Genomic DNA, 27,512 nt, shown 5'->3' with positions numbered 1-27,512 from the left:
AATTCTAATCTGCCTATTGTTGTTTTCTATTAGTATGCTTTCCTTTGTCAAGAGCAGTTCAAAATCTTCGTGGTCCGGGGTACCGGCTATAAATTTCAGGGCGGACCCCAGAAAATCTATTGACCTTGCAATTCTCTTAGGTATTTCCAAAGTGCGAATTATGTGTAGTATTTCCTCACCTTGCTGTTTCAAAATATTTTCGTTCACTACCTGATTTTTTGATTTTGATGTGAACCATCGGCTTTCGTAAGCTATCTGGCGATAATCTGTTAGGTTGGTGGCGTGCACGAGGTAAATGAATTCATTATAAATAGCCACATTTCCCCGAGGGATGGTGATAACTTGTGAGGAGGTGTAGTCAATTAAATTGGCTCTAGTGACGAAGACTAGGGCAAGCGGCAATCTGAAATTGATTTTATCGTAAATTACTTTTATGAATTTTCCTGCCTTCTATCTGTACTGTTGTACCTAAATCTCTTTCTACTATTTTTTCCACGAACACCTTCTCAAATTTATTTCCCAATCGCTTATTTCGTCGAAGAAACACCCTTTCACCAGGCTGATATGTTTTGGTTATTCTTTTCTCATTCAATCTATTCAATACTAAATTCTGGGCTCTTATTAATTTATCTCTAATTTCCCCAAATTTCTCCGCTGGGCAGTTCTGCAAAATTTCGATTGGTTTCGAATCTACAACCGAGTGAATTGTTCTGTTGTACTTGCAAGCAGCAAGCAAAATCAGATCTTTAACCTCGCTTATCTGCTGCTGTGCCTTCACGCATCTGGCTATTTCCAAAAGGGTTGAATGAAACTTTTCGAAATGTCCGTTGCTTTCGCTATGTAAGGTGGGTACGAAAAACTGTTCTATGGAGAAATGATCGCGTAGCATGTTTCTAATTAAATTTGAAGTAAACGCTCTTTCGTTATCTGTGACAATTGTTTTAGTGTTTTGGAACATACCTAATACCTCTAATAAAGCTTCTTTTATATCAATGGTACATCTTGAAATAACAGGTTTAACAATTGCAAACTTTGAAAACCTATCAACAGCAGTTAAGAATAGCTGCTTTCCAGTAATTAAAATGTCTAAGTGGAGAATTTCTCCTGGGTGCTCTGGGATTGGAGTTTTCCCAATTTCCGGATTTGGTGGTTTTCTTTGGTATTTATTTTCCAGACAGATCTTGCAATTTGATACAGCTGACCTGAGCATTTTCCTCATGTCGGGAAAGTAGTATTCTGATAGAATTTGCTTAAAATTCTCGGACAGAGATCGATGGGCACGGGCATGCTCCGTTGCTATTGCTTCCTGTTGATCGTTCGGATTCGTTAGATCGATTACAAATTTTTCTGTATGAATAAATTTAACCCCCGGGAATGCTTCGACAAGAGGTCCCTGGATCTCTGATAGTGTCGGAAGATCGCAACAAAGAGCGTTTGTAACGCTAGGGTTTACGAGTTTCTTAAGATTATGCAACAAATTTACTATTGTGTCGTAATTTATAGTATAACGAATTTTTTTCTGAAAAATTATTTTTGTACTTTGGTGATAATGATCCCCCTTCGTCAAAATGAATTGTCTTTTGAATTGGTTTACTGGATACTGGATAGTTTTAATTGTGTTTGAGAGCGATGACTCGCTATGTGCTGTAGCATCTGTATCAGTCATATTATTCAAAAACTGACGGGACAGAGCGTCTGCTACGACGTTGTCTCTGCCGGGTTTATAAACAAATTTAGGCGAAAATTCTTCTATGAACGCACGCCATCGCTTCATTTTTGTATTAGGATTTTTGTTCGAAATAGCGAAAGTTAAAGGCTGGTGGTCTGTGAATATTACGATGTCTTTAATACCGTATAAGTAATGTCGAAGGTTTTTAAGGGCCCACACTATAGCCAAGAGCTCACGCTCGTTGGTTGCATAATTCTCCTCTGTTTTTGATAATGTTCTTGAAATCATTGTAATGGGCCGACCATTCTGGGAGAGGACCGCGCCTAAAGCGCTAGAGGAAGCGTCTGTTGTTAGTTCGAATGTTTTGTCATAATCCGGATAAAACAGCAAAACATCTTCCGATGCCAAAATGCTTTTTACCCTTTTAAATGCTTGAATGGCCTCGTCATCAAGGACTATTTTAGTGTGTTTGGACTTGTGGGATGACACATGGCCATTCTCCCCCCGAAGATACTTTGTTAATGGTTTGACGATAGATGCATAATCCCTTATAAACCTTCTATAATAACCTGACAGACCCAAGAAAGAGCGTAATGCTCGAAGTGTTTCCGGCTTCCTATAGTCGATTATGTCCTTGACCTTATTTGGACATGTTTTTATCCCCCTTCGAGAGACAATAAAGCCAAGAAACTCAACCTTATCTTTAAAGAATTTAGTCTTTTCTGCTGAAACTCGCATACCGGCCCTTTCCAACTTCCCCAGTACCTTATCGACATGTTGAATATGAGACTTTTCGTCCCTTGAAAAGATGATTATATCATCCATATAAACTTGGCAACTTTGGCCAATGTCGTCTCTCAAGACGTCATCAATAGCCCGTTGAAAGATACTGGGCGCATTTTTTAACCCGAATGGCAATCTATTAAATTCGTATTTGCCATTGTTAATGCTGAAGGCTGTTTTTTCGCGGTCCTTCTCCTCAAGGATTATCTGGTGGAATCCAGACTTTAGATCTAAAGTAGTAAAAAATCTGGAACTGCCCAGGTTTGCCAATATGGTAGAAATATCTGGTATAGGATATTTATCCGCAATCGTTTTTTCGTTTAATTTTCGAAAGTCGATTACCATGCGGAGCTTTTGTTTACCATATTCATCCAGGCCTTTTTTATTCACTACATGGACCGGAGAGTTATACGCCGAATTAGATTTTCGGATAATTCCTTCTTTCAACAGTATTTCTATTTCCTTATTAATGAATCCTGCCGCCGAAACCGGGTATGGATAAGATCGGGTGTAAATTGGTTCCGAGGAAGTGGTACGAATTTTAGCTTTGACCTTAGTATTAAATGGCAAAGCGCGGTTAGGTTCGGCAAAGGCCTTAAAATTCTTTTTAATCATAGAGTCAAACTCGTTTTTCACAAGAGCTGGGACCGAGTCCTTGTCCAAATATATGGAGTTAACTTGCTCACATTTGACGTTATTTAATTTTTCCTTACCACCCTCGTAATATAAGTATCCGGATGTCGTATCAATTTTAGATTCTATCTCCTTAAGGAAATCGTATCCCACTATACCATCGAAGCCCTTTATATTAGGAAGAATGAAGAAAGTTGAGACTTTCCCCAAAACGAAAACCTTACATTTTTTTTCTATGAGATTACATCCGTTTATAGTTTTGACCGTAAACTGTCTCTCCACAGGGATAATTCCCTTTAGGAAGCTCAAATTTTTGATATATATTAGTTTTTTGAAGTTCCTGTATCAATCAGTAACCTAAGCTCCTGCCCCTCCGACGCCTTCTTGGTAATGTAAGGTAGGAGCGACCTTATACTAAAAAATTAACCTCGTCTTCCATCGCGAAATTGGAAGCGATCTCGACATCCGAATCACTGTCACGGTCCACAGTAATTTTCTTTTGTGGATCCACCTCTGGGGTTGTCTCCAAATGGTTGGTCCGTTGCACTTTCGGCTTCCGTGAATTTACTGAATCTCCCCTTCTGTGCTCCCGTTTATTCACGTATTGATTAGCATCCCTTTCGGGGTGCCCTCCCACGGCATTTCCCTTTCTATAACTCTGGTTGGACTGTTTTGTACGTCGGAATGCGGAGGATCCGCGGTCTACATCCATTGGAGTAGGGGTGTCCTTGAGCATTTGGGGATTGCCAGGATAGTTATTGTGGTATTTTGGGCTAGTGGTAGTTGCTACGTTGTTAACCGCAAATGTTCTGGCGAAATCATAACGCATGCGGTTGTTCGCTAACTCCTGGGCAGTAGCCAGTGCAGAAGGCAAATCTTTAGGATTGGCAGAAAATAGAATGTCGCATAACGGCCGCTTTAGGCCAGAAATAAAAACTCTTAATGCGTTTTCTCTAGCTCTATCATTGAGCGCGGCGGCAAGCTGCGTATTGTTTGAATGAGTCATTATATTTTTATTTGTTATGAGTGTTAATTGCTTGTCTACCGTATCATAATATTGGCAGATTGACAAACTGCCCTGCCTCAGAACGCTGAGCTCTGTTTCCAAAACATGTAGCGGTCTTTTGTCCGCGTATGCTTTGTCCAATCTAGCTATTATAGCTTTAAAATTTAAAACAGTTGAGAAGGAAGCGAGCGTTGCATTTGCGGGGCCTACTATCTTGTTTCTAAATATCCCCATGGCAACATAATATTGCTCTGAACCCTCTTTGTAGTAGCCAATGGCGAATTCTGCTGCGGAACGCCAGGCCGGATAAGAAGCAGTATCCCCCTTAAATTCTTGTATAGATTTTATTAAATCCATATTTGTGTTGCCCCCGACCACAGTTGGATTTATTTCCACGGGAATGTAACTCTCCGCGGATGGCGGCTCTAAGCGCCGAAGAGTTTGCATCACTTCATCCAACTGGGCTTTTAATTCTTTTTTATTTTGCTCATTTTGTTGTCTTAAAATTTCTATTACCTGTTCCCTAGTTACACTCATGTTAATTTTGTTTTGCTTTTTTTTTTTTTTAAAAAAAAGGTAAGAAAGAGCCGAAGGTATTTCGCTTTACAAAAACTTTATATAACTTTTCTTTAATTGCACTGGATCAAAACCGAACAATTACTTACAGTATTATTATTTCACGTATTGCAATCATTTCTGCCGTGCAGGTTTCCTTCGTTTCCACAAATAGTTGATTGTATCCTTCGTTGTTAGATTCAGTTGTTCTGCCAGTTGGGTTCAGTTGTCCTGCTAGTTGGGCTCGGTTATTCTGCCAGTTGGGTTCAGTTGTCCTGCTAGTTGGGCTCGGTTGTTCTGCTAGTTGGGTTCAGTTATTCTGCTAGTTGGGTTCAGTTATTCTGCTAGTTGGGTTCAGTTGTCCTGCTAGTTGGGCGCCACTTTTCTGATTTTTGCCGTTCTTTATTAAACTCCAATCTCAACTTTCGACCGTTCTTTATTAAACTCCAATCTCAACTAAAAACTATATTCTTACAATCTACCCTAAATCCCTACTTGCGGTGTAGCTATTGAGTTTGTGTTGGTGTAGTTGCGCCGGCAGCTTTGTTTGTATGTTGGTACGAATGCATTCTCAGCTGCATTCCTCAAGCTGCCAAAAGTCACGTACGTAAATTGATGATCAGCTTGACCGCTGTAAGATTTGTTTATTTGCAAAATCCAAAAGACGGGCAGGCGTAGGAGTAAGCTGTGCGATCTAATTACGAACAGCCAGTAGCGTGGGAGTGATTCAAGGGAATCATCAAATCTCTGTTTTAGCTTTGCAAGTGTGCAATGCGCTAACTTATATAAAAATTAAGCCGAAAAGAAGTGTGCGTTTGTCCGGAGTAATCTCAGCAACGCGTGTAAGGAACACAATAAAAGTTTCACACATTGTTGGTGTTGCTTTGGCAAAGGTTTCTGTGAAGTTTGGTTGAAATCCGATAACGCGTGTGTGTGCGGTGCGTCGGTTAAGTGAGTGTATTTTTGCTATTTGCCGCACGTATTTTTTGTACCGCACATAGCATTCATTAGAATTGAATACATTTTGGTCGTGTGTGTCTGGGCCGATTATTATGAAATTTGGTATATATAAATATTTTTCCACGGTGAAGGTTAGTATAATATGCTTATTGATTCCACTCGCCACCAGGTGGCGCTGCCGAAGGCCCAAACGAGGACCCGGGTAACCCTAGGATGTGTTTTTACATTGTGGGTATTAAATCAAAGCTACTGATGAGTGCTTCAATACAGAGTATTTTTTAGATCTCTGAGTGACCAGGGTCTCGAGATATAGTCGAAAAGGTGGACGAAGGTACCCTTGCATGTGTTTGTACAATATGGGTATCAGATGGAAGCTGTTGATGAAAGCTTTTAAGTGAAGTAATTTTTACTGCCCGTACTGCTAAAGAAAGGAGATGGAGCTGGAGATGGAAGAGGAAAAGGAATAGCTACAGGAAGAGGAAGAGGAGGAGGAAGAGAAAGAGGAATACCACTTATTATTAAAAATTAAAAAAAAAATTCTAAAAAAATTTTAAAATGTTACATATACGCTTATTATATAAACGTTAATCTGAAGTCAGTTATAGTGAAAAATTCATTGTATCATTGCCGGCGTGATTGGTGATCGTTTCCTTAATTTTTTGCAGAAAGGTTATGCTAATATGAGATATTACCTATATCATTCATATATTTACGTATTACCTGTGTACTCACAAATATACGGTTGAAGCAAATATATGTTAGTTTTTTTACTTCGCCTGGACAAGTTTATATAAATTTAAGAAGAGTAAATAGAACTTATTTTATATCAGACTTCACGCAAAAAAGTCATTTGCACCTGAACACATAGCTGGGTTAAAGCGGAGGGGAATAGAACAGTTCTCTTCTCCTTCTCCGCTTTTTCGTACACGACGAAGTGTATGTATAATACGATTGATGTTGTTGTTTATGTGTAAAGGGGAGCACATCTATGCAAATGCAGAACGGAACAACGACGCGCTCAAACTTTCTTTCTGATCTGATTTTCAAGCAAACAACAAGTGAGTACTTTTTCTCCAGAGAAAACCACGTTTAATTAATTAATCGAGATTTTTTTAAAGACGACCAGCGGAACGAGCGGGTTTTCGCTGGTTTTGTATAAAGTTTGAAACTTAGAGTTGTATGGTTGTTGTTGTATGCCATTATTCCGATCGCCTCTGTTTGTACCATACATATCTATACATAAATTAGGGATATTAAAAGTACTCAAATAATCGGTTACTCGGTTAACTGAATATTCGGATGAATGAATACTATTCAAATAGTTATTAATCGGTTTATAAAAGCTACGAGTATAACGACTATTCGAACAAGGATTTTGTTTTTATTTATTGAAACAATTCAAATGTTACGAATCGAACCGATTCATTGATATTTGAGTAAATGAATCTTTGCATCATCGGCCTTAACAAGCCCGCTGTTAGTTCTACCTTTTCCAAATTGGATAAAGAGGTAAAGCGAATGGGTTTGGTGGTGAACGAGGAAAAAACGAAGTACCTCCTGTCATCAAACAAACAATCGACGCACTCGCGTATCGGCACCCAAGTCACTGTAGAGAGCTATAATTTCGAGGTTGTAAAAGACTTCGTGTATTTAGGAACCAGCATTAAGACCGATAACTATGTCTGTCTAGAAACTCTATGAGTAGTAAAGTCCTCTCTCGACGAATAAAACTCACACTTTAGAAGGCACCCATCATGACCGATATGGCGCAGAAGCTTGAGCGACGACAGCATCCAATGTGGCGTGCCTTCGCGTGTTTGAGATACAGATTCTGCGAAAAGTTTTTGAACCTTTGCACATTGGCGACGGCGAGTATCGTAGGCTCATTGTTTCATAGCTGTATGAGCTGTACAATGGCATAGATATAGTGCAGTTGGGTTATGCCGTCCGGCTCTGAAAGTATTCGATGTGGTACCAGCTGGTGGTAGCAGAGGAAGAGGAAGGTCTCCTCTGCATTGCAAAAATCAGACGGAGAAGGATTTGGCCCGACTTGGCTCGACCAAAATCGCATAAGTTGTTATCACGCTAATTAAGAAGAAGAAGAATCTTTGCATACAATTCATACATGTATACATACAAAGCACATTTCTCCGTAATTTGGGTCTGGGATTTTTTCGAAATGTGCTAAGGAAAGAAGCAGATAACGTGCCCTACATGTTGTGGGGTGTTAAGTTGTGCCGCCTCCACCTCCCCACTAAAAGTCATCTGATGCGAATCCTTAAAAAATATCGCGAGTGTGAGGTGTAAGAGCTCCTTAGAGCTATCATCAAAATCTTTAGTAATAACAAAATCGATTTACCTAAGTGCATAAATTTCCGAAGAATGGAGTGGAGAAAATTTCTGCCCAAGGAGGAAAGAGCTAAAGTGGCATGAGGAAGTAACATGCGTCTGTCCCCATGAGCGCCAACAAATCTTTTTTTAAGCATACATAGCTCATTTAAGCTTAAAGAATATGCTGCCATTATCAATGAATTGTGTTTTCGGATGGCTTCAGGGAATTCATGACATTTTCGGAGCCTAGGTTCAAAAGTTCATAGTAGTCGAAGAACTAAAACTCAACGCTTAACCAAATACTCGAAAATGAGCGGTTAACCGAATAGTCGATAGCATTCGGTTATTCGAATATTGCCTACAGAACAATGGTATTCGAGTATGGTGTATGTATGTATGTATATGTATGTATGTAGTAATAGTTCTCTTTAGCATAGTGGAGTAAAAATAAGACGAATATAGCTTCTAACACATGACAAACAGGACTTTAATATCTTTCTTATGAATTTTTCGCGTTTATCATGGCTGGAGTACCCATTTGTCTTAATTACAACTCACAGAGTGTAGTATAAATTCAGAGAAAATTTCAAACAACTCATTACATTTAACGACTATGCCTGCTTGCTGCTGCTGAACGAATGCGAGTCACAACTTTTAAGAAAGTATTTATTATGTGGCTTCGTGGTCGTTAAAATTTTACGATTTTTCATTTCAACAAACCACATAGATGCCTTAAGGTTATACATTTTGTACACATTTAGTTGTGGCATTCGTAATGCTAAAGTTACATTAATGGAAAATACATTTTTGTAGGAAAATTTATGATATTTTCTTTTTTAAAAATTTAAAACCTTACAATAAAGATGATACATTTTCGCATATGCCACGGCCTTTCCTTTTAGTTTGGTAGCCACATTATTATACTGCTTACGCGAAACTAAATGAATACAAAAATGTTTATTTTTAATTCTGGCATTTGTGCTAGAAAACAAAGGAATGTTGTACAATGTCATATTTTATAGTGTCAGTATACAATAGTATTTTTTAGAGTTTCCCAAATACTTGCGGAAAGACATTATAGGTACATAAATGAACCAAAAGTTTGCACCCTTGAAGTTATACTCAACTACAGGGTCCGGCTCTCGAAGTATAACCAACTTCAGATCGCTCGCGCATCTGATGCACGGGCATCAGCTGTCTGTTAGTTTGCTAAATGACAGTCTCAAGTATTGTTTACAAGCGCGTGGAAGCATTTTGCGGAGAGTAAACGCGAAAAAAGAAAATTAGTAATGGATTTCAAACGTAATAGTGTGATTGAATTATATTTGGCTGGAAAATCACAACCAGCGCTTATTCGTGAGCACGAGCACCTTAAAGTAAATAAAGTTTTTGTTTATCGCACCATTGCTCGTTACAATGATACTGGTAGCATCGCGAAACTTCATGAAGGTGGTCATCAAAACACTGCAACGTCACGTAAAATGCTTCAAAAAGTGAAGAAGCGGCTTGAGCGAAACCCCGCCGAAGTCCCAATCAAATGGCGAAAGAACTGAAAATATAATATCCGAATGTAGAATCCGCCGCATACTGAAAAATGATCTCAAAGTCAAGCCTTGACATATCCAAAAGGCGCATGATCTCACACCAAAGCAGCAACAAGTCATACTTGAGAAAGCGAAGGAGTAGCTTCACTTGGCCGAAAGCGGTAATTTTCCGAACATTGTGTGTTCTGACAAGAAAATTTTTCAAATTGAGCAATTCGCCAACCTCTAAAACGATAGGGTTTATTTGACCGACCGTACATACGAGAATTTGAGTCATCGATTGGCGACCAGGAGGCAGCAACCGCTACATATAATGGTTTGAGCCACTGGAACCGCAGATCGGGACCCTCCAATCGTTTTCATCGAGCCTGGCGTCAGGGTCAATGCGAATCGGGAAAGTATTCTGAAAGTGGCTTTGAAACCATGGGCAGACAAACATTTCGGTGGCAGACCATGTACGTTTCAACAGGACTCGGCAGTGTCTCACAAAGCTCGAGTGAACCCAGAATGGCTAAAAAGTAACGTTCCGAACTTCATAACGTCCACACAATGGCTCTCAAGTTCACCAAACGCGAGTCCGATGGATTATACTCTTTGGCCTGTTTTGGAGAGCAAGGTACGAACTAAAGGGTTCACAAGTCCCGAGGCGCTGAAAAAAGCCATTGTCCAGGAGTGGGCCAAGGTTAGGTTAGGTTGACCTGGCTGGCTGAAAGCCATAGACCTATTAGTCCTTAGTAGTACCAGATGGAGATTAACCCTTACGTTTCCTTGTAGTAGGCTTCTTGTAATAAGCCAGCGTCTTTTGCGAATTTAAGTAAGCTCTAACCCCGGTAGACATTCTAACCTCTCATATTGTAGAGCTCCTAAACATTTTATTCGCGTTCTAGCTAATGCAGGGCAAGAACATAAAATGTGTTCAAGAGTTTCCAAAAGTAGACCAAAATACTTGCAAGTGACATTCGGGCAGCTGCGATCCGTTTCTGGACCGTCTCAAGGTCATAGTCAGAGCGAAGGTGGTCATATCAAGCAAAAGTAAATTTATTCTTAATTTGGATTATTTGCACATATTTTTTACTTTACGTTGAATAAAAGTAATTTTCCAAACTAAATTTAAGGCCTTTTTAATTGGTAACACTTCGAGTGCCGGACTCTGTATTATCTAAAATGGCCACAGTGAGGGCTAGAGGCGACTTAAATCCACATATCAGGTTGTTAGTTGTAAGCATTAATTCAACGCTAATAGGTTGAGCGAAAAGGGCATAGAAAGGGTTTCGTTGCGATGTGAACACTGTCGCCATTGTGCCAATATTTATTGAGGAAGTTGGGCTCAGAGTCTGTGAAGGTGGAACAATTCATCTTTCAGGTCGCCGTGCTAAGCTCTCTCATCATCATTACCATCTTTTGGCACTATAGCTCTTTGTGAGCTTTGGCCTGCTGCACGTGGGACCTTCATATATCTCGAGCGTTTGAGACTTTTCTCCAGTTGCTTATCCTTGCTTTATTGATGCCCTTCTCTGGTCTTACTCTTGTTCTAGTATTGAACGCTCTAGTTTTTCTTCTGCGCTCTCGTACTTTCCATCCCTGTTATATGAGTTAGCCATATTAACCGATGCACTCATAATAAAATAATTATCTGAAACGAAATCTAAAATTGGCACATTTTGTATGTTGTGTTGAATTCTCCTCTGCTTTCTTGGTCAAAAGACATCCGCATATAACAAAGAAGTACTTTGACGCATATAACAAGAATAAGTACAATTGACTGTGTCAAACAGGCTCTCCTCATCCCTTCAAAAAATCAATAGTTATTGGAATTCACTACCAACTTAATTTCGGAACACTCCTCTGGCCAAGTGAAAGTGTAAGAATAAATACACACTAAACATACCTAAATACTTTTTACTCAGCTTCCTGTCAAAGCTAAATTGGCTGGTATATTCAACACATAAATTGGAAGCAATCGAAAATAATGTCCTCTTGTGCACATACCTGTAGTTAGTTAGTTCGTTTGATAAAAGTTTTGATGGAAACTCATTTTGACGCTTCGATGCACAATTTAATTGTAACAGAAAGCTTAGGAGTAGCAAGAGAAAGAGATAGATAGATAGTGACAGAGAGATAGAGAGGAAAATAGAGAGAGAGGCAGGTCAAAGTGAACAAGAGTAAATTAACTTAGTGCAGCAGCAAGACGACAATTAAGAAATTTCGAAGCTGGCATATCAAGGGGCAGCTCTACTGGAAGGTTTTAATTAAAGGGATCGTTTGGAAAACAAACAGAATGGTATTGCGAGCACTTAGAGAAAAATGTTTTAACTGAAATTTAAAGAAGCAAGCAATGTAATAAACTACAAGCCAATTAAAAAATATATACATAAAAGTAGCTTTAAATAAGAATAAAAGTGGCGATATGAGACTGCCTATTTTGAGGTACTTTATATATATATATATATAACTGGCGCGTGCACCCTTTCTGGGTGTTTAGCCGAGCTCCTCCTCCTATCTCTGACGTGCGTCTTGATGTTGTTCGAAAAGTGGAGGGACCTACAATTTCAGGTCGACCCCGAACGGCACATATTTTTTATGAGGAGCTTTTTCATGGTAGAAATACACTCGGAGGTTTGCCATTACCTGCGAGGGGCGACCGCTATTGGAAAACACTTTTTCTTCATTTTGGTGTTTCACCGAGATTCGAACCTATGTTCTCTCTGTGAATTCCGAATAGAAGTCACACACAAATCCATTCGGCTACGGCGGCCGAAATTTAGTTCTTGTTAAAAATGTCATCTAAAAGTATATAAATATGTACTTAAACAATCATGGAATAAAAAAAAAGCTTTTGGTGCCTTTTCTCTTATAATAGGAGCATTTGAACGTTTTTGTTTTAGAGAAAATCGGCTGATGGTTTTGAACTTCCGTCATTTTCTTATTTTTTTTTAAACTCGAATAAAAACTTCCTTACATTATGATTCAACTAAACTCGTTTGAATTTTGAGTTTCAAATAGTTTGGCCGCAATACTGACCACCGCAAGCCCCCTTAGGTAAGAAATTTTATCTTTATTTTTATTTTTATATTTTATTGTTATTTTATATTTTATATTTTTTTATTTTTTTTTTTATTTTAATTTTTGTTTTTTTTGTATTTACAATACAAACCCACATAAGTAAGCAACTTTTATTCTTTTATTTCTATTTTTATATTTTTTTTTTCATAGATCTATATTTTTAAAAGCATTCACAGAATCTCAAAAAAAAAAAAAAAAACGTTAAAATATTTGGTCATTACACCTTGTGTTGGTTAATTGTCTAAGGTCCTTCTCCTATTTGTGGTGTGTGTCCTGATGTCTTTCCACAAATGGAGAGACTTTCAGCTTTACGCCGTCTTCGAATGGCAGATGGTTTTTTATGAGCAGCTTTTTTTTGGCTCAAATACAATGAGAGGCTTGCCATTGCCTGCCGAGAAACGATCGTTATTAGAAAAAAACTGTTGCTATCATTTGGTGTAACATGCCCTTGGTTTCGAGCCCGTGCACTTCAGAATGTTTGCCACACAATTTTCTGTCAAAATTTCAAGTCAATCGGAGTAAAATTTACGAGTAAGGTTATTTGTGCGTCCACGGCTCCAGGCAACGATTCTTTATTTATGGTATAACTACAGCGGCAATGGCTTTGAAATTTTTCCCGGCACTTCTTTACATAATTCACCAAATATCCTAAAGAGTTTTTTTCTCCTTATTTTCTTTTGCTTCATTAAATAATTAAACTGTGCAAGTTCTGAATTTGGGAAAATGTTTTGTCAGGTGGCCTTACTTAGTTGAGGCCTTCTAAATTAAAGTCTCCCATTTTGTCAGATTGGCTCCAGCTTGCGAGATATTTTGGCTATGATTGCTTTTACCTGCGTTATTTTTGAAAATCAATAATTGAAAAAGCCAAATACCGTATTGCGAAAACTGGGGCCCATCTAGGAAAGCGGAAAACGCCGTTGAATTTAGAAGATCCGAATTAAGTAAATTAAACTATCAAAACTTTTGACCAAATTATATTTATATGTATTGATAATTAATAACCTTACAATAACAAATAAGTCGATTTTTGGGAAAATTGGGTTTTTGGCTTCTAGGTGGCATCGGAAAATAGAGAAATATTTCCAAAGATACCTCAAAAAAATCATTTAAATTTGCTTTTGTCTCACTTAAGGATCGAAAATAATAGTTATTTATTCTAAATTCCAATTCAAAATATCAATGGAAAAAATTATCTTTTTAATATGTATTTATGTATATATAACGCTTGAACAATTCCCGATATTTTTTGGACAGAATGTAAAGGGTTTTTCAATACGGGCGGGTAGATGTGCAGAATGTCAATCGTGGCGTTTGCTGTGTGGCACGTAGCGTCATCCTGCTGGAACCACATGTCGTCTAGGTCCATATGGTTCAATATGGGCCATAAGAAATTGGTTATCATCGTTGTGTAGCGCTCGCTATTGACGGTGACCGCCTCACCAACGTCGTTTTCAAAAAAGTACGGACCAATGACGCCGCCGGCCCAAAATCCACACCAAACGGTAACTTTTTGAGGATGCATTATCACCTGGTGAACCTCGTGTGGATTGGTGTCGTCCCATATACGGCAATTTTGTTTGTTAACACAGCCATTCATCCAAAAATGCGCCTCGCCACTAAAGATCATTTTTCGCCCAAAACTGGGGTTCTCTTCCAAACGATTCGAAGCCCAGTCAGCGAACAAATGGCGTTGTCTATGGTCATCAACTTTGAGCTCCTGGGTCAGTTGGATCTTGTACGGGTGTAGGCCCAAGTCCCGACGCAAAATTCGCCAAGTTGAAGTCTGCGAAAGGCCAAGATCTTGTGCACGGCGAGGAATATACTGCCTCGGGTTCTGCTGTACACTTTCACGGACCGCGGCAGTGTTCGCGGCTGATCTTGCGTTCCTTGAACGTACGGGTGTTGGCTGATTGTTTACTGAGCCCGTCGTCTCAAATTTGGCCCCCAAACGTTGAAGAGTTGACTTTGAAGGGCCACCACGTCTACCGAAAAATGAGCGCAAGCGCGCAACGTGTGCGTTAATAAACCCTCATTTTGATAATAAAGTTTTATCATTTGAACGTGTTGTTCAATCGTCTAACTTGCCATGATGATTTGGCATAAACAACTGAATAATAAACAAAAGATTTGACAGACGTCACCAAAACAAAATGGCTGCCATAGGGCGCCAAACTTGACCCGCGCCAATTGAAAAACCCTTTATATATATTGGAATGTGAAGTTTGTTGCTCAAGAAATATTAATCTTATATGATTTAAATTTTTCTAATTTCGTTCAAAGACGTTATTTTAACGTTATTTTTTTATAGATATTTTTACAATCACACACATAATAGTTAAATTTTAAACTTTATATTTTATTTTCCCAGGCAAATTTTATTTCTTATATTTGACAGAAAACATTTGTAAGAGACAGGTTAAAAACAGGTTTTTTGTTTTCCTTTTTTTACTGGAAAAGTAATAGTCACATTTTAATTTTTTTACTTACAAATTTAAGTCTCATTCTAACTTTTATTTTTGATAGAAAAAAAGAAAGGCATATTTTAATTTGGTTTTTTGACCGAAAAAATTAGTCATATTTTAATTTTTTTTAGCAAGGAAATAAAAGTCAAATTTAAAGCTTTTTTTTGTGACTGCAAGAAATAAAGGGAAATTCTAACTGTTTTGAATGAAGTAATAACGATGAAAAAATTATAATTTTTTATTAATTTTTTTGAAACAAATTAAATGACAGTAACGGTTTCCTGGATTCAGCTGATTCTGTTGCGAATTACCAAACTTTTATTAAAAATTATTGCTCGAAAGTTTCATTATTATATGAGATTTTACTGAATAAGCTAACACTCAATTTAAAAGAATCCTTACTCTATTTAATTTTCAACTTCTTCACTGTTTTTCAAAACAAAATAAAATTTCACTTTATTGTAATTGAATCAATTTAATGCCATTTTGCATTTACTATATACAGAAAGAAATGCCGGCAAAGCAAAGGCGCAAAAATATGTTAAAAATCTGCCCCACCAACAAGTTTGCATTAATCCTTCGCTGTCTTCAATTTCTTTCAGACAACTTTTATCTTCTTGTTATTCATTTTGCCTCGCGGACTGCTGCTGACTTCTAATTTGACTGCAAATTGCATTTAGCAATACTTCGGTTTTTCTTAACCAATTTCAAGTGGGATAAACTGCAATTTTCTGCCCTTGATTTGAGTCTGCACTTATATATGAGCATCAGCAAACTCGTTGAGTAGATTTTGCCTTCGCTCAACGATACGCAATGCTCTGCTTATCTTCAAAATGCTTCTCATTCAATTTGTACAACATACTACAAACACTCTTCCCTCCCAATAAATGGTGTCACCCACGGTTATTTACTAAACTAGCATCGAAGTTGGCCTTGGCAATCCAGTTGCGCGTAGCGTTTAGCTCAGTAAGAGTGTGCGCGATAGGTAATCACTTATTGGATTAGTTTATTAATTAAAGTGGTACTTAGGGGAGCAATCTCTCCTTCTTTACATACTTCTAATTCCAATATTACTTTTTTTTACGCTTTTGTATATTAAATACTAATGGCGCTGCGGGTTGCCTTTGGTAACTTATGTGATTTACCGCGCATTTAACTTCCAAGTTGATGAAAAGTTTTAAGGAAAACAGAGTAAAGTAATACGTCTGTGACTTGTTAATTGCATTTTCAACGAGAAATCGTTTCTTTAGTGTGCACTCACACAAATCGGAGCATATATAAGATCACACACATGCATATTTTAACGCAACATTTCACCACCTCACGGCAATTAGAAACTTATGACTTCTAAAAAGTCAATTTATAAACGCGTGCTATCTTTCATTTAACAATTTATTTGATTTCAAAAGCTGCGAAATCAGGCAGGTGTTAAGTAAATAGTAGTTAAAATTAGTTACCTGTTGCTATTTCGGCATTTTCAAGGTTGAATGCAACAAGTTGCACGTAAAAGCCATAAAAGCAGACTGGGGGTGTTGAACATGTTCGTTCAACTTTTGTATTTTTTAGCATCATATTATTTAAACTTTTTTACAACTGAGAGCGAATTAGGGAACGTATAAAGACAAGAAGTTGTGTTCACGGCATGTGTTCTTAAATAAAACTGGGGTAGGAGCGTATGCACGAAATTTCTTTATATTGGGAAAATGTGCAACACCGGGAAAAAAATTACCAAAAATCAACGCGAGTTTTGAGCCACTTTATATTTGCACTTTATTATACCAGAATTGAATAGGCTATACAACTGAACTGAAAAAAAAAACTCCTCATAAAAAATATCTGCCGTTCGGAGTCGGCTTGAAACTGTAGATCCCTCCATTTGTGGAACAACAACAAGACGCACACCACAAATAGGAGGAGGAGCTCGGCCAAATACCCAAAAAGGGTGTACGCGCCAATGATATATACATATATGTACAATATATACAACTGAATACCAATATTTTTTTTAATTTGAGTAAAAAGTGTAAAATTTTGAAGGAAATTGGATGAATGTTTGAAAATTTTCTACGCACTTTGAAACTTAGATTTACGTGGTTTATGTTGTAGAGTGAAATATATTTTTATAAAAAAAATTAATTAATTAAAAAAACAATATGGCCAAATATTAAATATGTATAGACATTATGCCTATTTTATTCTTGTGTAAGCTCTTGTATTTTGGTTATAAAAACATAATTAAACAAACTTTTTAGAACTTTACGAAAAGTAAAGGGAAGACTTTGAGTAAAGTATATAAGCATATTTAGTTTAATTTAAATTGAATGAGTGAGGTAGCATTTTCATTTATTTGCTTATTTCTGGCTTTTATTTTACAATTTTTGTCAGCTCAAATGGTAATTTCATTAAAAGCAATCAAATCTTAGGAAGCGCCCAAATCAGCAGTGACAATTTGTACATATTTTTATTTTCACATTCTGATATCGTCGAGTAATCAAGTCAGTCAAGAAGAAAGTAAGAGTAAGGGAGAAAATGGATTGTAGTATCGAGTTTAAGTTTCTGACAAAGCAAGGAAAAATACCACCAAAGGAATGTAATATTTATATGAAAGCCCAGAAAAATCAATGATACAAAAAAGGAAAAATTTATTCAAGCCAAAACGAGACGTACAGCTTTAAAGCTAGGCAATTGAGTTAATCTACGCAGCATTCGAAAAACTTGTACTAAAATATGTAGGTTCGGAGAAGATACAAACCGAAGAAATCGCTCGAAGAGCATCTAATCTCGTATCGTTTTAAACGTCCTCCATATGCCTAAAGTCTGAAGCAATGCGAGTTTTTGCTTGTCACTGTAGGCGGAACTTTAGTTTTCTACTAATGAAGCTGAGTGGAAACAAGTGTCTATGCAGTGATAGGGGATTTTGTCCGCTGAAAAATTATTTTTTTGCATTAAAAAGGCAACTTATTGCTGGACTATTGCGATGTGAACAATTTAGTGATGGTAATAAAGGAGGATGGTTCCATATGTAGAAGTCCACGCCAGTGGGGAGAGTTACTGATAGCCATTCACTTGGGAGTGGCCAACACGATTCTTCTTCATATGGTTCAAGCAGCTCACAACTTCCGGGATTAGCCCAAGTATACTCTGGATAGTTTCCGAACACCCGTTCGAGAGCGAGCCGACGTGAGAAGGCGAAGCCCCCAGGATAGCTGGTTATGCGTTGGATTTTTGACCCGACACATAAAAACTGACCCGCTGAAACTGAGACCAATTTTTAGGCAAAAGATAAATCGGTTCTGAAAAAGTGGTATTGAGATGTTGCAACGGCGCTGGAATGATTGCGTTATTCTTGATAGAAATTACGTTGATGAATAAAGCTAATTTTGAACAATAAAGTGTTTTCTTTGTTAGGCTCCGCACTTTTCAGCCCATGAGTTATAAGTTAGAGACTTTGCACAAAATGTATGAAAAATTAACACAGTATTTTTCATAAAAATTTTAACTTTTCACTCAGAATTTTAGTTTAATAAAGTGGAATTTTAAGTAGCTCAAAATTCTAGTTGTGATGAAAGATATTTTTTATGCCCAACAGCCCAACAGCGGGGGAAAAATCATCAAAAATTATTGTCCCTTATTATAGTAAAATGCAATGGTCTATAAAACTGCGTACTTAATTTCTTTTTGTTGAACATCTTATAAAAAACTTTAGAATTTTGATGAAATGTTTTCGAATTTTTTTTTTTAATTTTGTGTAACGCTTGAAACTTTGGTGTAGATGACATTTATTGTAGAATGAACTACGTTTTTATGAAAAATTAATGAAAATTGAAAAAAAAGTGGCTGAAGCTATAGTTCTTTCAAGCGCTGTATAAATGATAAAAAAATGCTCATATAAAATATATAGTAAAATTATTTGAGTGCCTTAGCTACGGCTTTAAAAATCGATGAATTCAAAATAACTGAAATGAAATTTCAAAGCCTTGCACTTACCTCTTTTTAACCACAGCAATTATTGTCGTAAAATGATGACCTTTTGTATGGCGTATGGATCTAAAGAAATGGAAGAGGTAGACAAGCGAGTATTAATCAATTGCAAGAAATCAGAAAAAATGTCCAACAACAGCTCTATTGTTCAATTGTGCTGATAAATGCTGCAGCTCAAAAGTCAAGGTCGCTTAACTATGGGAGCTCTGTAAGCTATTGGCACAACGAAGTAAGAGTAGCTGCGAGCAAGGTAGAGCGACATATTTCTTTTCTTACTTAAATGTATGTGAATGTGTGTTTATTTATAGTATATGCATATATGTATGTATGTATGTACATATGTATATATGTGTGTATGTATGCATGTATGTGAAAGCAACCTTACGTTACATCATTTATCACCCACCTGGCTATATACTCAGCATCCAAATGCTTTGTGGAGCGTGCATCAATTATAATCAAATGATAAAACTCCTCACTTGTGCTGGACAAAGTCTCGAGGGCACCCTCTTTTGTGCGCGCCACCGTCACATCGAGTTGCTGTCGATGGCATGCCTCCGTCACCACTTCGCAGATATTGTCCGACTTGTGGAAAACCAATAAAGCCTGCATGCGTGAAAATTGAACAGAGGTAAGTACTTAATAAAATTTAATACCTCAATGGTGACACAAATAGTTTTATTACATAAAAAAAATATATATATTAATTTTTATATTATTTGAAGGGTAAATTTATAGCCATGCTGTACAGAGTGAAAGTCGATTGCATGCATTTACCTTAAGTTGGGGATTCGGTGGTAATACGGTTGGAAATTTCACGTCCATGAGAGATCGCTGCAAATAAGAGAAAATAAAAAGAAAATATACTTTTTTGAAATGAAACTTAAATTTTTGTGGTTAATTAAAATTACAAGGAAAATATATGTACGTATTTAGAGTATTTGTTGGCTTTTGTTTACGATTTTAGTTTTCAACAGCAGTGCGAGTATAACAAGTAGAAGTATATGTAAGTACATATGTGCATACATATGTACGAGCGTCTATGTATCTACATAAGTATTGGTCCAAAGTATACTTTAGCTCCTTGCTTTGGCAACAAAATACCACACAAATTGAATTTGGTATCATGGCAAATCCATTCAGTTTTCTATGCTCGTAGCTTAAGTTACGCATTTAAAATGCTTTTAGCAGAGCACAAGCAGTAGGAGACTTACATCAACAATGTACGTGAGTAAGTTTGTGTGTACTTGTGTGTGAAAAGGATATATTGAGCCAGCTAGTCAGTGCATAAATTATTATATCCGTTTTCATGTTGGCATTTTATACGAATATAAATTATAAGTTCGCTCAGCAGTTAGCCAGTGGGCCATGTGCTTTGCGTGGTCACTGCGCGATGACTACATAAATATTTTAAAATTATTTAGTTCGTATCTTAAAGAGGATTCAACACTTTTGTTACACTTAAGTGAGAGATTTTGGAGACACATTAATATTTGCGCTTAAAATATGCAGAGGTGAAGTGATTGTGAGGATTAAAACTTTGAAATATTTTAAAAAGTTTGGTATTTAAGTGGTTAGCACATTGTTTAACTAATTTTGCACATACATTCATATGTATATTAGATGTAATTACGAGAGGTTTGCCTCTTTGTTATTGTTTTTTTTGCATTCTAAGATGTCGGGAGGCAAGCAACATTTTTTTATACACGCGCTCAGTTGGACGTAACAGCATCAATAAATGAATTGATACAAGTATAGGTATATAGAGGGTGGCGCAAAATTAATCGGGTGGCGCAAAATTAATCGAATGGCGCAAAATTAACCATTCAACTTTTTACTAAAAAAAAAAAGTTATTTTGAATGACGGAAATCTTTATTTTGACCCTTGCGTGCTCCATTGCTTGTCTGTTTGTATGCTGCAGCTGTCTAGCTCACAAGTGCCAAATATGATTGCCGTAGGACGATATTTGCAAATATTATAAATCTTTCCATAATTGATTAATTTTGCGCCACCTGTTATAAACCCAAATGCTCAGGATAGCGAGAGCAGTCGATTTAGCCAGGTCTATCTGTCTGCCTGGAGCCGAAATTAATATTTTTCAATGAAGTTGATGCACATATTAGGCATTAAAAATGGGTAAAATCGGTCAATAACTACACCCAATTTTCATAAAACGGAAATTAAAAAAAAAGTGAAAAACGTAATACCTGTGTTATAAATAATGCAAATTTACTTAAAAGGAGAAAGTGTTATATCCAAAAAAAAACAAAAAACAGAAAGTATAATGCAAGAAAAAATTTTGAGAAATGGGTGATGCCACGCCCATTTTTTGGATGAATGCGTGTATCTCGATAACAATTTAATAAAACTTGCCTAAACTTGGTGCTTATTTTGTTGTGCAATTTATCCACCTCATTTAACTACGATATAAATATTATTGAGATCGGATAAAACCATGCACTATTTTTCATACGTTAAGACTAGGCTTCTGTGCGTCCGTCAGACGTTACAAGCTACATATATATAACTCTCTGTGTCTGCGTGTTTGTTTGAATCCCAAAAGTAAGAGAAAGATGAAATTAAATTACCACCCGTGCTCGGGTATATAAAGTTCGGGACGCAACGAATTTAATCTTCCTTAGTCGTTTTTTCATTTATTTGCCTAGGATTACATTTGTAACTAACTTCATGCTTCGGCTATTCCCATGATGGCAAGAATAATCAGATGGCACCTATCGTGGTCCCGTTACTTTGCTCTCAGCAAATTTGACAACGAGTTACGTGATTTTAGCTCCAGTATGGCCAAATTAGCATTTTCGTAACTTGATTTAGAATTTTGTTTTGTTATTTAGTCTCGGAGCTTTAGTTCTTTCTTCATGACATTTTTCTAGGCTGTTCTAATTAAAATTTAATGTTTATAATTTTGCAAAATATACATTTTTTTAGGAATTAGTTAAATAATTCACTCAGTTTTATTTAGCTTTTCGTTTTTCTAACATCTGGTGGCATTGCCCGCGATTGCAGGTGTTGTTGGTGTTCTTCTGCTTTCGGCACTCAAATCTCTCTCTCTCGCTACTGCAGTGCTGCCTAGCTCTGGATATAAAAACGCACTAAAATGCCCATTTAAAGAAAATAAAACACCACATTTTTATTAAGTTACTTAAAGAACTTTGCATGCGTGACAAATTGTCTTTAAATTTGCGTTTTTTTTAAATAAATGTGTTATGCTTATGTACAATTTCATTTATGCGTTTTTTTTGTTAAGCGAAACTTTTTTGTTAAGGGAACGACTTATTTGCTATATTTGAGGTTATGTAACTAGATAAGGTACTCTTTTTGTAAAAATGTTAGTGTGGTTTCTTTAGTATTTTCTGGTATTTTGTGGCATATTTTTACAATGAATACACCTCTTGATGCTCTATGTCCCACTAAGGATTGATGGCCGGAAGAAACGATTACACCTCTATGGTTTTAATCTGCATTCAGTAAATTCAAACGCCTTTTAAAATGTGTAAAAAGGTTGCGAATCTTAAGAAGGCTTGAGAGAGGGACACATAATATTCTTGCATAACCTTAATGGAAAAAGCAATTAAATTCTCACTTTCAAATTATCAAATGTTAGAAGAACCAACTAATTTTCATTAGCACTAAAATCTTCTCAGAGTGGCCTTTTTTAACCTTCTCTCGTATAATAATACAGTTTTTTTTTTACTTAAAGTATCGGTAGCGTTAATTTAAAAAAAAAGAAACAAACACGAAACTTCAAAATTTTCGCATTTTCGGTATAAAAAATCACTACATTTATTGCGAAGAGCAAATGGTTGGCAATACTGCACAACTCGGAAAAACGGGAAAAACTCTGATGGGCGCAATCTTCTTTCTATCATTGGGCTATTCTCTTCAGTAAGCCACAATTTGCCGAAATGAAACATTTTTGTTCTGAACCGCAATACAGGGCCCTTCCTGTTCAATTCATTGTTCTAAATTCAAATTTGAAAATTTTTTTGGAATTTATTCATTATATTTTTATTGAAAATTGTGGTATTCCTTCACCCTATTATGTCTAAAATGGAGGCTTCGCAACAATTTCGCGTATAATCCTTTATATATACATATATGTACATAATTGGCGCGTACACCCTTTTTTTGGGTGTTTGACCGAGCTCCTCCTCCTATTTGTAGTGTGCGTCTTGATGTTGTTCGACAAATGGCGGGACCTACAGTTTCAAGCCGATTCCGAATGACAGATGGTTTTTCATGAAGAGTGATTTCATGGCAGAAGTGCTCTCGGAAGCTTATCATTGCCTGGCGGGAAGCGACCGCTATTAGAAAAAAACATTTTCTATCCTTCGGTGTTTCTTATCCGGGGTTTCGAGTTCGGGCACTACTGAATTGCACTCACATACCGACCCATCGGGCTACGGCTTCTGCTATAGTAACATTCTAAGTAAGGGCAAATAACAATGTATTTCTTTTACTTTTTCTCAAATATTTATTCATACTCCTACTGCCGAAGTTTAGTTTGTGTGTGAAACTTCTTCCTTGAAATTCGCTTAGTGTCAAGCAGTCAATTTCAATTTGAAGCGCTTCACATACCAATTTTTATTTATACTTTTCTGACATTGATAAAATTACTGTCTGAAATTTTTCTTTATTCTTCATACCTACTACCCTCCTCCACTTTTTTGTCTTAGGCATCTGTTACTCCAACACTACTTTTGTTCGCCTATTTCTTAGTAGCTTCGCCATCTACCTTATATAGCTGAATACACTTCCAGTTAGTAATTTTCTGCCAACTTCTGTTTTATTGTAAATTGTTTACTACTTTTTATGACAGTTCAAAGTTATGAAACAGTTATAGTGGCAGTGACTTCCACTTCCCAAATTGAAATTTATGAAAAATCGATAATGGTGTATTCTGCGCACTGACATAAAAACGATGCGTTTTTTAATCCCACAGTTTTCAGTTTATGTTTGCAATTTTAAATGGGTCTTAACTTTAAAGTGCAAACTCGTATTTGTTGTTTTTTGTCTCTTTATACTTATGTAATATACATATGTGTGTAAGTATATAGTCAGCATATGGAGTGACACATCCTTAAATTTTAAATTTATGCATTTTGTTCTAATTATCTGCCTTGAAACTACTCGAATTATAGCTGAGTGTAATAAAAACAAGCTTGATATATATATATATATTATTAGACAGCTTCATTTAGTTTATATTCAATTTCTATGAAATAATATTCTTTGCGAGGAGTATTTGGGTAGCGTGGATTTGTTAAGAGAGTGCCGGAGCTGCAGGGCGTATGAGTAATTTAATTTTTGGTCAAATTCTTCTTTGCATACAAGCAGAAGTAAGTACGTGCATTCGATATGTCACATTAATACTACAATACATTGCGCAAGAACCGTTTAGGTTCTATTAATTTTTTATTCTTAGTATCTCGTATTAATTATGTGTTCTACCGAAATATTTTTTGCAGTATTCTATAAAAAATTATCTCAAATGCATGAGTTTTGTGACTTCGTAAGTCATTTCATTCTAAGAAGGAATATACTTTAACCTCTTCTGAAAAAAAATTCTGACGTAAACTTCATATATGCTCATATACCTATGAAATGGGACTTTCAGCTATTAGTCCATAGATGTCGCTAGGAGTATTTTTAAACCTTCCCAAATGTCTTTTTTTTTCGTCAGTCATCTGTCAACTGAACTGAATATTGTTCATTGTTTGTTACGTTTCATACAACAATGCATTTTTGTCGCTCTTAAAAATGTCGAATTTCGTGCCTTCAAACTACGATTTGCGGACATCGTTGATTTTCTGTTATCAATTGAAGAAAAACGCTTCTCCTGGTTCAAAAGGAAGTCTCTTTTGCAGCGAATCGTTACGGGTGATGAAAAATGGGTGTATTTCTCCAATCCCAAGCGTAAACGATCGTATGGTTCGCCTGGCCACAAGCCAAAAACAACGGCCAAACCAAATCGCTTCGGTCGCAAGACAATGCTGTGTGTTTTCTTGGATCAGCGTGGTATGATTTGGTACGAGCTATTAAAACCAGGTGAAACAGTTGACGATGCACGCTACCAACGACAATTGGCCGATTTGAACAGCGTTATACACCGAAAACGCCCAGAATATGCCGATCGGACTCACAAAGTAATTTTTCTCGATGACAATGCACCGCCACATGCACCGCCACACGAATAAGAGAGACCCGGGAATTGGTGGAGGCGTACGATTGGGAACCGCTGGTGCACGCGGCTTTCTAATCAGACTTGGCGCCTTCCGAATATCATTTGTTTGCATCCATGGGCACGCACTTTCCGAGCAGCGCTTCAATTCTCACGAAGAAGGCGAAAAATGGCTCGATGATTGGTTTGCTGCCAAAGACGGCCAATTTTTTTGGCGCGGCATCCTAAGAGATGGGAAAAATGTGTCGCTGGCGATGGCTATAATTTTGAACATTAAATTTGTAACCATTTTTTGTTAATAAACGTTTGAAATTGAAAAAAGTCTCATTTCATAGGTATATGAAAACTATTATTTCGCCAATCTATTTATATTGATCGCTCGGCGAAGCCTTGTTATTTTCGAAGGCGATGGACTTTGTTGCACAGTTTTATATTTATTATTTATGATACTTAAATAGCATTATTTGGAAGCACTATTGCAGTTTTATTGGGGCTTGTGGTTATTTCTAGAGTGACACTTTATATTATGGTGGCTTTCTGCCTATAGTAGCATTAACGGCTATTACAGAGAAGTATAGTGGAAGGAGTAACAAGTTTTTAAGAAATGAAAATCCATCAGTACCACCTTTTTCAATAAAACCTTTTTTAACTTCTTACCAACTTTTGTTTGTTGTTAAAAATCAACCCAATTTTCAACTTGCTTCAAACTTGCACTTTCATGGACTATAAAATTGCATACTTGAAATACAAAAAAAAAATCTGATAGAAAGCGTTAAATTTTGATGACGATTTTTCGACTTTTTGTTTTGCGATTTGCTTTAAGTTTGAAATTTGGATTTATACAAGTATGTTTTTCATACGAAAATTGGTTTTCATACGAAAATTAAAAAAAAGGAAATAAATAAATTGTCAAAACTTATCAATATGCCCCTGTGCTAATAGTTTTGAAACGCACTTCATATAAGCAAAAAATGATTCTGTTAAAAATGAACATTTTTATTATGGATAAGTATTGGCATATGCAGGTAAAATGGGACTAGGATTGATTGGCGCATTTGGCATATCGTTTTTCAAGTATTTGTTGGCCGGACTTTTTTTTTAATTGGTGGTGCATATCTTGAAGTTGCTCTAAAAAGGAGGCACACACGCTTTTATCTTACCTCCGAATGGGAGAAATGCACGCAGATGATTGCCAATGCCTGCTGAGGTTCATTGGAAGTTTGGCCGTTAAGGTATTGTACACTACACTATTTTAATATTAAGATTAATTATTCTAATTAGTTTTACGATATTGTTTTTTACCATAATTATATGCAATTAGTGTACGATAAAATTTTACTTATATACTTTGATCTTTATAATATAAAAACTAACAGTTTGCTATTAATATGACTGCTTTATTCTAATCTCCTTTTTCATATTCACTTGATAGCCTTTATTATATAATACAATACGTATTTTATTACTGTGAGATAGTAAACAAAACCTTAACGTTTTATTAATCTATCGAGCCGCTTTATTATCCCCGTCAAGCATGACAGTGAGACCTATGGAAATCCTAACAAAAGCCACCAATGCCAATTTCAGCGAAAAGCGAATATTTTAAGGCTTCAATTTTGATATCTTTAGTGAGCATTTTCAATTTAGCCGTAATACTTTACGACTTTGCCCAAAGGTATAGGGTAAATCAAGTATTATTTATGAACATGCAAGCTTACAACCACTCTCAGACGAACATATGCTTTTATGTATACATACATATATCTACATACATGTACTAGGGAGGGCTGATTTGCAGGCGGAGAAATTATATACATTAATATACGCACAATTCATGTCGTTGCACAAATGAAAGAAAGTACCGGATATTAATTTCGAGCGTGTGAATTTATTTTATACAACCCGCGACGAAGGATACCATATCTAAATTATGTCCAGTTTATTTTTATTGTTTTTTTTTTGTTTTCTTTTTTTTCAACGTTCATAAGACTTGTTATAAAGGTATATAGTGTAGACGAGCAATGGCAAACTTCCGAGCGTATTTCTGCTGTGACCAAACAGCCGGCCAAACACTCAATAAAAGCTGTCAGTGATTGTAAAAAATATATATGGGTATATATAGGTATTGTGGATTGAGCAACAACGTTTGATTATGATCTCTCGGTTTTATTAAGACTTTCTCGAAAAATGTTTTGTATGTAGTTTTTTGTATTTAGTTTTAATTAGCAAATTAAGTAGTTCTAAATAAAATGCAAGTTTGAAGTTGTTAGAAATCTATTTGATTTTTAATAATTTTTTCTCCTGACGATGTTGCACATTTTATCC

General features: G+C 36.4%; 1 protein-coding gene across 14 annotated transcripts in view; it reads right to left on the bottom strand.

The window, feature by feature from the left end:
* The window catches only part of LOC128867594 (high affinity cAMP-specific and IBMX-insensitive 3',5'-cyclic phosphodiesterase 8), a 422,601-nt gene that overhangs the window by 20,835 nt on the left and 374,254 nt on the right, over positions 1–27,512 (bottom strand). For all 14 annotated transcript variants that reach the window (XM_054108968.1, XM_054108970.1, XM_054108973.1 and 11 more), the window contains 3 exons: positions 19,765–19,821; positions 19,394–19,593; positions 18,994–19,053 (listed from right to left, as the gene is read on the bottom strand). In XM_054108968.1, the coding sequence (XP_053964943.1) occupies positions 18,994–19,053; positions 19,394–19,593; positions 19,765–19,821 (317 nt within the window). The remainder of the gene's footprint in view (positions 1–18,993; positions 19,054–19,393; positions 19,594–19,764; positions 19,822–27,512) is intronic.

Source organism: Anastrepha ludens, chromosome 6, assembly GCF_028408465.1.
Source record: "Anastrepha ludens isolate Willacy chromosome 6, idAnaLude1.1, whole genome shotgun sequence".
Taxonomy (NCBI): domain Eukaryota; kingdom Metazoa; phylum Arthropoda; class Insecta; order Diptera; family Tephritidae; genus Anastrepha; species Anastrepha ludens.
This window is presented reverse-complemented; position numbering and strand designations above follow the sequence as displayed.